General features: G+C 39.5%; 1 protein-coding gene across 3 annotated transcripts in view; it reads right to left on the bottom strand.

Moving 5' to 3' along the window:
- Positions 1 to 317: 317 nt before the first annotated feature.
- Positions 318 to 11,481, bottom strand: part of LOC119142484 (MLX interacting protein) — a 53,551-nt gene continuing 42,387 nt past the window's right edge. For 2 of the 3 annotated variants that reach the window (XM_037375479.1, XM_037375480.1), the window contains 4 exons: positions 10,573 to 10,700; positions 9,435 to 9,558; positions 6,441 to 6,570; positions 318 to 5,742 (listed from right to left, as the gene is read on the bottom strand). In XM_037375479.1, coding sequence (XP_037231376.1) covers positions 5,621 to 5,742; positions 6,441 to 6,570; positions 9,435 to 9,558; positions 10,573 to 10,700 — 504 coding nt within the window. In that variant the 3' untranslated portion in view covers positions 318 to 5,620. Of the gene's footprint in view, positions 5,743 to 6,440; positions 6,571 to 9,434; positions 9,559 to 10,572; positions 10,701 to 11,481 lie in introns of those variants that run through there. The other variant, XR_005102296.1, reaches the window with a different exon arrangement.

The following is an 11,481-nucleotide window of genomic DNA, read 5'->3' as shown; positions in this document are numbered from 1 at the left end:
GTGCATGAGAAAAAGAAATCACCTGTAAGCTCCAAGTAAGCTCAGAGTCAGATGATTCTTTCAGCCAAGGCCCAAGGATGCACTGAGCTTCTTAAGAGGAGCCCAAGCTTCAGAACGCAGCAGAGGACATGAGCCTTGCAATGGGAAAGCCAAACACACAAATCTCAGCGGGTAACTTCAGCACTGCTAAATGGGGAAATGATCCCTTGTCATCTTTCAGAGTTGCAAAAAGGATGGCAGGTGCTGGTGCCCGTTCAGGAACAATTCCACTTACCGTTTCCCCACATTCAGTTAGAAAATAAAGGCATTACAACCACTTTCTTCCAAAAAATAACCTTTATTGTTTTGGTTGTCAATATAAAAAAAATGCATTGCACAATTTAACAGACCTACTGAAAAGTGCTACATATCAACAGCACAACAGAAGTTGTGTCATGCAACAGAACAGGAAACCTATGCAAAGCAAGAGCACAACCTGAAGTCCTCATACCTCCAAGCTTTATTTATTTTCTTTTTGCCTTTTTTTTTTTTAACAAGAATGAACTCCATTCACTGAAAACACTTAAATACAAGGTTAGAAGAAGAAAGAGAGCAACTTATTCATTGTACTGTTAATTAAAAGCCTTGTTCCTAACATTGATATCTTTTGATTCAAAATCTTATTCATGTTGGAAAAGTCCAGATATAAAAGCAGTTCAGGCAATGGCTAGAAAGTCATTCATTCTATTATATACCCAAGATGTGTTTTGTCGTAACTGAATCAAGTTTTACGGATCAAGCTACAATTCAGTACTACCACTTCTGCTCTAATGCAGTAAATAAGCATGAAATCCAACCATGGATGAAACGAAAGGAAACTTGAGGCCTTTACTGATGTTATGGGAACAATATTGGAGCCCTCTGAAAGAAAAAAAAACAAACCACCCAAACAAACGATCTCCTCCGAAACTCAAGCGTATAAATTGAGAAGGAGTAACAGGAAAACTCCTGTTATCTCACATAATCAAAACAAACCTCCTAAAAGTCATCAACAGTTGTCTATAGTCCTCCAAGGATTAGTGGACTGACTGAATCCCCAAAGCACCTAAACCAGGTATCATCAGCCTTCTGATTTCCGGTGTTTTCCCATGCAATAAAGGTGGGAAAGAACAAAAAAGGAAAGAAAGAAAAAGGTCGAAATAGCGAACAACCCATTCTATTTTCAGCAGTATCTTCTAGTTGGCAACATCAAGGCAAGAATTATCCACTCCAGGAACAGAGGAAGTGAAATAGCTTTCAAGTAATTTGTACACAGAAGCATTATCTTACTGAACATTTCTGCAGTGAGCTTCCCTCTCCTGTTCTCAAGGAGTTCTGGGCTTTAAAAGCAAACAAAACAAAGTATGACCTGCCCCATCACCTCTACCATACGTGTACACACACACTCTCAAGAGAATGTAAAAAAACTCTGAATATGCAAAGTAAAGGGATGCTATTTTTCAATGCAATGTGACAGCCCTTTGTCTTTTCAAGCCAGATTTAGAGATTTCAGCATTTGCATATTTAATGGGTTTCTGTCAAACTTGTGGTATGACAGTATGTACATGTGGGTGTATGTGCTTGTGCACTTGGGAGCAGAGGATGGTGAGGTCAGCAGGAAAGACGCAATTTTTCCCATACACACACACACACACACGGTTTCTCACAATTTCAGTTTCAGTGGGACACAATAATGCCACGCAGATAAAAACCTCTTAAAACCCAGGGAAGCCCCCCTTTCGTCAATTCACTGAATTTTCCACATAGCATTGTACCAGGGGGAAGAATGTATGACTTCAGGTAAATCAAATGCACACACTAATGCCAAGATCTAAGGCACAGATGGAAACATTCTAGTAAGCCTCTCTTCAAGAAAGTCTTCCCAAAGGGTCTAGAAAAGCATGGAAGAACATGCCAATTAGGTCAAATGGTATTAATCAAGAATCCTTTGGTTTTGTGCAGCGATCAGACTGTCAAGATGAAGCATCCACTTGTCTCTGTTCCTACTACCCATGAATTCCTTCAGTTCTAGTTTGCTCCTAGACTTTCACCACTCACTCCCGCTAACAGGGAGCGCCGTTCAAGCCTAACAGCTACACCAGGTAACGCACAAGTCCTCCCAAATTTGTTTGGGCTGGGGGCCATCCGCAATATACTGATTAACAGAGTTCAAGATCGGAAGGAACCACCAGACAACCTCAGTTTGACTTTGTGCATATCACAAGCCATAAAAATTTTACCTACCCGCTCCTTTATCAAGTGAAATGTGTTGGATTTGACGGAATATAACTGGTGTTCAATTACATGGAGATTCTTTGAAAGTTTAGCACCAATACACTGAAGACAGATGTGCATCATCTGCAACTCTGTGTAGACTACAGGCACTGTGTGTTTTGTTTGCTGAAGTATACTTTGGTGACATTGAGGAAATTAGACTGCTTAAATTAGGGGAGAAAGTGTTACCAAACTTTTTTTTTTTTTTTTTTTAAAAAAGAAATACAGTATTTAGACTCCTCGAGAGGCAAGATAGACAAAGGAGTTCAAATATAAGCCAAAGTGGAACACTATGCAGACATCAATACAAACGTGGTCGATCTCTTTTCATACCAATCCTCAGCAGTTCTACTGTGCATATGTGGGACATAAACCAGCTTTTTCCTCCCATGTTTCCAAATGAAGTGAAATCACACCTCTCACAAGGCTGACTGATAAAACCAGCTCTGATTTGCAATAATAGGGTGACACCAATACACTGAATCACTGCTTCAAAAGCAGCCACATCATTTCTGGTAATTGCACTACCTGGAAAGCATCTTTTCACTTTTCCTTCCCTCCCTCCTACACTCTTGCTTAAGTAAGCAATCTCTGACTTATTTCTCTTTACTATGTTAAGATTTGCAGTCTTTTCATAGTGCTATGAGCTTGTTTCTCCACCACAAGTTATTAAAATAAGGACTTTCCCTCCAATTGTAACCAGCTCATGGTGCAATAAGCAGTTTTTCCATCCACATCCAGATAAAAACTGCAAATGAACAAAATTTTTAGCAGTTCAGTCACACTACCTCCTCCCTATTCCTTTAGGGTCCCTTTCAGCTTCCAAATCCATTCAGTGAGAACTGAGATGTCATTGATACTGGTAACGGTAAAAATCAAGCACAATCACTGCCTGACAAGCAAGAGACCACACTGCACGCATTACAGAATTTGTTAATCTGAAAAGTACAGCAAACACAGGAGTGATTCTGTTCTTGGACAAGTTGCCTACTGGTTTCTTTCTAGAAAACTGGATACATATTTTTAACATGCAAATATGCATGTAGGTATAGTATACTACGCATCTCAATGAGATAATCCAGTAAAAAACTTGAGGGACACTCCCCAGCTAATCACAGTGTTAAATGACTTTACTGGAATCAAGTTCACAATCAATGATAAAAAATGGGAGGATTTAAAGCGCTAATTTAAAAAAAGAATTTACACTTATTCAATGCTTTTTATCCAGATGCATCCCAAAGAACATTGCTTAACTGATTACAATATTACATACGAAAGACCTAGATATGGATCCCTCCAGGAAATCTACTTACTATTTAATTACTATGACAACCTTTATACACTATTTCAACAAACTATTCCTTAGCTGAAGCCTGGATTCTTGTTGGTTCTTTCACGGGGACACAGGTTTTCACATGTGCCACAAACCTGAAATGATATGACAGATCTACTGGGGGAAAAAAATAAAAGAAAAACGAGAGAACATCTCGTCATTTGTCTGCACAGCTACAGAAAGGCGTGTTGCTACTTAGATCATGCCATTTTGTCTTCCCCTTTGGCTCCTGTCTCCCCCAGCAGTCCCCTTCAGCCCCCAGCTCCTCAACTCACAGTACCCTCTGCTCAGGGAGAGGACCCCGGGGTTAACCTTTCCTGCTTTTCTTCTTGCTACAGTCCTACTCACACCTAAAGGAACTCTGCGATGAAAGCCATTAGCTGCAAAATCTCAGGACAAAGTTGAAAGAAAAAATATTCCCCATGCTTAGTCCTACTCCCCAGGCCTATTGTTTCTTTTAAACTTCAGCCCACCAAGAGAAGACTGAGGACAATGCTGAAAAAAGCTGTGTCCCCCAAAGGAGAACCTACAGACCCCATTTCAGCACGTTCAATGCCCAAATGTTTTAGCTGCTCCTCATTTTAGCTCTGTCATAGCTTGCTAATCGCCTCCAGGCAGCCAGCTCTCGGAACTGGAGGAAAACTACTCAGAGGAGGTACAAGGGAAATGTTACCCACAGTTTGCATAGCTCTTAGGAACCAGAATCAAGCAATGAGTGGAATCACAAGGGTCACAGGATCATTCCAGACTATGAACAGTCAGCTGGAATGAGTATCTCAGCACTGTCCCAGGACGAACAGGCTGTCACTGCTGTAACAAGGCCTAAGTTTATCTGCAGGAGAGCACAGTACTCGCCGAGACTGTCGCAGAAAAATGTTATGCAGTATTTCAGGTTTGAAACATTTTTATATGTTTTATAATTCACGTTGAACATACTGTTCCTATACAGACCAAACTTAGCGAAGTCCTTCAGGTTTTTCAGATAGAAGACAAAAAGAAAAATCAAAAAAGACGAAGCAGCAAAGAACTGACTACAAGTCCATGTGGTTTGATATAGTTTCTGAGAAAACAAAAAAGCCAATTTCTTAACATTACAAACTCAATTCTTGTCTCTGAAGCACTACAATATTTATCTATGGATGTGTTTTATATGTGCACATTTTATGAGGAAGGCAGCTGAACTCTGCAAAGTGCAAGAAAACAGTTCATAGATTAATTGGGTATGAAATACATGGTCTATCCTAATTGCAGAATTATGCAATCTAAAACTGCTTTCTTGCACTTACTGCACAGCCTGCTACTCATGTGCAATGGCTATATCAGGAAAAATAATAAAAATCAGCTACTTTATTTACTAGAAAATAAAGCATGTCTTGAAACCGATCATATGCAATGATACACTCATTAAAACAAAAATACACAAAACATAGCCTGAGATTTTATTTCTAGTATTTTTGCCACAAGTTGACATCATTGACAGATTTTTCTTCTCCTTTGGTTTTTAATATGATCCTGTTTTTAACAATTTTCACTTTTCAAGTAAAACAAATGGAACTGAATACCAGAAAACAAAATAAAAAGCACATTCTGTTTCACAAAATTGAAAGTATAATTCTCCTTTAAGAGAACATCCCTTGGCGTACAAGATTTACACTTCAGAGAACTTAGTAGTTGAAGCTGTTTCATAGAAATAGGTTTGTTGCATATAGATGCATGCTGCATTGATGGAGATATATTGCTGCCTGCAGGACTCAAACCTGCTAAATTTACCTGAGCTTGGTGTTTTCTCACTTAACGGAGTACAGCACAGCACTGAAGAGGAATCAAAACGTTTTGACAACTTCCACATATTCTGAAGGCAAAGCCAGATGTCCTGAACAACATCTCGGGTGATGGAGAGAATTCTTTCTAAAGTGCACCAACTGACAGGAGACTTGCCAGGCTACCAGGCTGGCTGGTTCTCCACCCCTTGTATAAGCAACTCATTGTCTTTGGTTAGGTTTCGCCAGCTGTTTTGTTCATCTTGTTAACTGCCTCAACGGCTTGCTCTGGCAGGCACGATGGATCTGACAGAATTGAGGTGGTCGTACTTAGATGCCGGAGTGCGTTCAGTACCACTATAAAAAAAGAGTCAGAAAAGTATGAAGCAAAACCACGAGTCTGACTGCAAACAGATCCATGCAGCATAGTATGCAAGGCTGTTACACATGACAGAATTATGGAAATACTTCTGCAAAACATGCAGACCTCCACACACGGTGATGGCAATAAACAACAGACATGCAGGAACTGTGCTCAGGGAACGAGGAATGGAGATCTAGAACTTTAAAAAACTCAACGAAACAAGCCAAAACGCTTACTAATTCTACAAAAGAAAGCACCACTCAGCAGTTATCAATGTAAATACTTGCTGAATTGCAAGGGGAAAAGCTCGAGCAATCATGCCCAAACAGAAGGTCATTTCAAAGCTGAACACAAATCTCTGAAGTCTTCCTTCATAGCGAGAAAGAAATCACACTGCCAAACTTACAGCAATTCGAGTATTTGAAATTTTAATGCAGCTTGAGACTGTTTAAATTCTAGTATCTACATTCAACAATTTGGGTGTTTTTTGTGTTCACTGTTAAGCATGTAACCAAGCATCTTCACAGTCAAAAGAGGTTCTTATTTTTCCACTGAGATAATAAAAAGGAACTGGAAGTCATATTCAGCATCATGTGCTTTGTTTGTCATCCTGTGACTTTCAAGAAATGGTATATATATAATGTCTCACTTCCTATGATCTGGAATAAATGCTGGATAGAACTTCACTTGCCTGGCCTCAGAAGAGGAAGAGAACAGTGTTGATCCAACCAGGCCATTGCAGTTTGATCCAGATCCTTAAAGCTTGCTGTGGAAACCATCCCATTGAAGGACTCAAACAATGGCTTAATAATAATGCTGAACTGCAAACCATCAAATGTTAAGGGAGACAACAAAGGAGGAGTTCGAAGCATGGGAAAGGCTACTACAGCTCAGTCTGCAGAGGCAACAGCAGCCTTCTAAATGGACTTCAACTATAGAGGGACTGCAACATTTCAAAAACTATTTTTTGAAATCTGTAACACTAAGACAGAGGAAAAGTGAACCTCAGTTCCCAGTGATACTCATTATTTCTTACAAAATCCCTATACAACTCACCTGATCTCCTACAAACCAACTGCACTGTGGCCCTGTTGTAAGTGCATGTGTATCTGACATTTCTATGTACATGTAAGTCGTCCGATTTCTTCATTGCCACCTTTTTCATACAACCCTGATGCTTTCATAGCAAAAGGATACTGAAGCTTTGGTGTGACCATATCACTTAGCACAGCACACCACAGATGCATCTGAGGTAGAGTCCTTTGATGAGTCTGGCCTGGCAATAGTGAGTCCAGCACAGGCCAGCAGTAAAAGCATTCAGCCAATTTCTCAAGCAGATTTTTCAGCACTCAAGTTCTCTGCTACTGCAGCTAAACAAAGACCTCAAAGTACATAAGCATATTCTCAGAGACGATCAGTGGTGTGGCAAGGACTCCCACACCAAGGACCAGACTTGCTGATCTGCATCTATGTGGACCAGACCAGTAGCAAGCTGAGGACTGTCAGGCTTTCCTTTCAGCTCTCTATTGTCACAGAGTGGAAGGATGGGCCTGGAGTTGGCAATAACCTTCCCGGCAGAGAAGGAGCAGACAGAATTCTTAGTCTGTAGTGTATGAAAACGTACAGAGCACCACCACAAGCCTCAGTTGGCCCCAGCTCCCAGGTCTTCAGATGAGCTTTCCTGGAATATCTGAACTCAAAACAGTTTGTTATAATGTTGCCACATTAATTCACGAAGTAGATTCCAGCTTACAAGTACATTTATTTCAGAAGCTGGTTGGATGATAAAGCTCATCTGAAGGCTCAGAATCTGAGGTTTTACCATGTCACTCCTGATGAGATTTCCTGACTACAGTCAGCAGCATGTGAGAATATGGCCCAGACCAATCTCAGCATTGTCATACACCCCCATCTTTCTCACTGTGGCTGACAACCAAGACAGGTCTAACAGTTGCCTGGAATTCTTGAAGGGATTTACATGCCCTTATAGACTCGCAGAGTAACTGGAAGAACAACATAGTATTGATAGTCTATTGATACTATCTATATTTTAATAGTCAAGAGTATTCTATTCTTGGGTTATCTCTAGTAGCCCAAGACCAGATTACTCATTTCCCTCCTATATGCAACAGAAACTATACTTTCAAATTTGTAATGAAAACTGCCCTTCCCCCTCTTACAGTCATTTCATGAGGAGGAGATTTTTTTTATTATTAGCACTCACCCCTGGGCCTTGTCAGCTTTTATTGCAAGACATTCTGAAATATGTCAGCATGTGTTAAGGATTCAATCCAGCTGTTATAACAACTGTTCCATCACAGTTACATCCTGATTTGTGAAGGCAAGTTTGGGAACGTTACTTTGCCTGTCAACCTCCTCTTCCACCAGCTACAAAAGCCTTTGTCCTTCCCCCAACACTACAAAATTCAGTTACCCAAAATTGCATCTTCATCCCTAATAACATCTGCCACTTTCTAGAAGTGTCTCACTTCCAAATTCTGAAGCTATTCAACATCTTGGAGCAGCACAAAATAATCACGCTATCCAATCAACAAGCCTGTCTGGAGTTGTCTTTAAATAACAATTTTCATTTTTATCTTAAAAGACTTCTGCTTTTGTAATTCACTTGAAATTGTTCCAGAGTTAATAGTGCTGTAGAATCCACAGGTTCCACAGTTACACCAGCTCTAAGTTATCAGAGACTCTGTGAGACCTTGCTAAGAACTGTTTCCTAAAAGGATGCTAAAAGGGGGAGTGTCTTTGTAGGGCCAACATAAACCAGGAAACAACAAATAAAGCATTTTCACTTATCAAAGTATTAAAAATGCTGTACTTCATGCGTCCACAAGCAGGCACATATATACTCATACAATCCAGGTAGTTAGAGGGAAATAGCCAGCACAGAACACAGACATACAAAATATAAAGTGCAAATAAATACATATTTTAATAAATAAATAAATATGCATATGAACATATGAAGTTTAATGGGAAAAGGGAAGTTTAACACTACTTCTCATTGCTGACTACTAATATCCCTGAACTGACTCAAGCTAATAATGTTTGATCCAAACTAGTTAAGTCTATACAGCTCAGCACAAACACAGCTAATTTGGTTTCATTCTGTTTGCGTCTTTCAACCCCCTGCATGATGATTCACTTACAAACATAGCTGCTAGCATCAGAGAAGCAAAGAGAAACTAAGTTGTTTTGCTGTTGTAACAAAAGACAAACAGAAAACTAAAAAAAGAAAGAAGAAAATACAAGAGGGGAAAAAAAGAGAAACTTGCAAATCTTTAAAACTGCAACAGCTTCAGCAATTGTTTGTAATAATTTTTTTCTGCCAAAATGTTATTCTCTGTTCCATTTTCCCAAGATTATAAGAGCTACCGTTACAGAAGCAGATCATTAAACATTTCTTGCAGCACAATAACCCACCAAGAAAACCTTGCCTTTGCATTGCATTTTACTTTCAAGTTACCTTCCATGCTTTAAGGTGAACAAGCTCTGCCCCATGACCACCTATAGGGCAAGGATTCATATCTACATACAGATGGGAATGAAAACTGAAAACATATGTTATCTGAATAACCCGGCTTAAAGTCACAGCATCGGAATCCAGAACTCTTGGGTCTAAATATGTTAGTACCAAATCTCAATTCAGCAAGTTGATACAAAAGGATACAATCCAAAACTTCCAGTTCTGCAGGGTCCTGCTTCTCACATACTCATCAAACATCCTCCTCATGTGGTCAAATCTTTGTGGTGTTATGGGAATGCCGGTAGCAGGGAGCTGCTGTTGACAAGAACTGAGAAGAAGATGTTCTAAGGTCAGAAGCCCCGCCAGAAAAGACACACTTCTTTTCCAGACTAAGTTATAGCGAAAGAAAAGTGTGTAACCCTGACTGAGTTGGCTTCCCAGCACATGACCCCCCCACCTCCCCCCCCCGAATGTAACATAGCCAGGAATACATACTGTTTTCCCATCAATTTTGCAGCACAGCAATGCCTCCAGTTGCTACACACTTCTTATTACAAGCAACAAAACTGAAAACAAAGTATAACATAGAACAAAGTAGGCTTTGACATCCAATTAGGCCCACCAGGAGCCAAGGAAAAATTTACAGTTACTCCTGAGCAATGTTACAAAGGAAAAAGGCACAGAGAGTCTTAAGAAACAGATCAATCTAAAATAAAACCAAAGAAATGTCATCAACCCTTTAAAGAAAAATAAAAATATTTTGATTTGCTGATAAGTCTAACATAAAGCCTCAGCCTAATACTTCTGTAGATGAAAGAAAAACCACTGGGGTTCTCAGCATGCTTTGCCATAGTGCCTAACTACTGTAAACCCCCAAAGGAAACTGAGGCACCAGGAAGGTGAAGTGACATATCAGAGCTATGTTCAGCTAGCAGCAAGCTCCTTCATTCCAAGTCCTGTGTCATATGCACTCAGCTATATTTTCCTACAAAAATCGACTGCATTTGGAAAGAAAACTGCAGCAAAGCCATCAAGAAGAGTAAGTGTTTGATCACCCAGTGAGCATAGCTTTAAAAAAAAGTCATCACTGGCTGCTTCTCAGAATTATTCTAACTGACCTGATGTTGTGCATTCATGCTCAGAGCTTGCTGAATCCACATGGTTGACTACCAACCCCATCCCACAGCAACCATGCTTTTTGTTTGGCAGTTGGTAGCAACTCTACTACCGTTCAATACCCATCTGTCGTTTGGCATGACACCTGAGACAAATATTCCCTGTTGTTAGCCAAAGCAACATTCAAGCTGCTTTGCTTCATTACAGAAAACTCCCCAAATCTCACATGATGGTAGCGTTTAGCTCCTCGATTTCTTCCCGAAGGCGCCTGGATTCCTCTTGAATCTGTGTTCTTTCCTGCTGTAGTTTAGAGATATATTCTACTGTTTTCTGGAGCGTGATTGCATGGCTGATCTAGACCAAACACAAACATAGAGCTCACTTTCTGGAACAAAGCTAAACTGATGAGTTTGCCCCTAACTTGCTGTAACACCCAGAAAAGCATTTCAGCACCTTTGCTTAAGTTTCCTTTGCTGTGTGCCAAAGCAGATAAAGCACACAGATAGGCAGAGTGAAACATTTAAGATAATACTAAACTTCATTTCTCTGACTTCTGTTAGCACACTGCTACAGAGAAATGTGGTTGCAGCGGTTGTTTTCTTTCAAATTACATTTTTGCTAATTTGTTGAAAGAAGCATTCTAGTAATTTAAGATTTTTTATTTCATTACCTACACTCTTAAAAATATTTGCAATTCTTACTTAAGTACTGAAGGATGTGCTACATCTGCCGATAGATTTATAATGCTGTTAGAAGCATTGTTTGAAGCTGGCAATATAGATTGTTCAGTTTGGAAAACCTGAAGTTATTAAACAGAAGGTAACACAGCCTAGCTATCACCAAAGAAGATAGAAACAATGTCTCAGATCTTTTTTTAACTACTCTTTAGTTTTGAGGAACAAATTAAAAAACCCTGTATATGAGAAATAAGTTAATCCAACATTTTACTAAAGCTGAGTTTTCAAAACTGATTACCCTTCACATAGGCTATCCAAGTCAGTAAGTGAAATTCTGACAACTGATGGCCTAAATGTATAAAATGATATAAATCATGTAAACAAATCAACATGCTCCATAGTAAGCTTTCATATTTTCCATGTTTCAAATTTAAAGGATTTAAAGGACATTCAGAATT

This window comes from Falco rusticolus, chromosome 1 (genome assembly GCF_015220075.1).
Source record: "Falco rusticolus isolate bFalRus1 chromosome 1, bFalRus1.pri, whole genome shotgun sequence".
NCBI lineage: Eukaryota > Metazoa > Chordata > Aves > Falconiformes > Falconidae > Falco > Falco rusticolus.
Note: the sequence above shows the minus strand (reverse complement) of the source record. Positions and strands in the feature narration are given on the sequence as shown.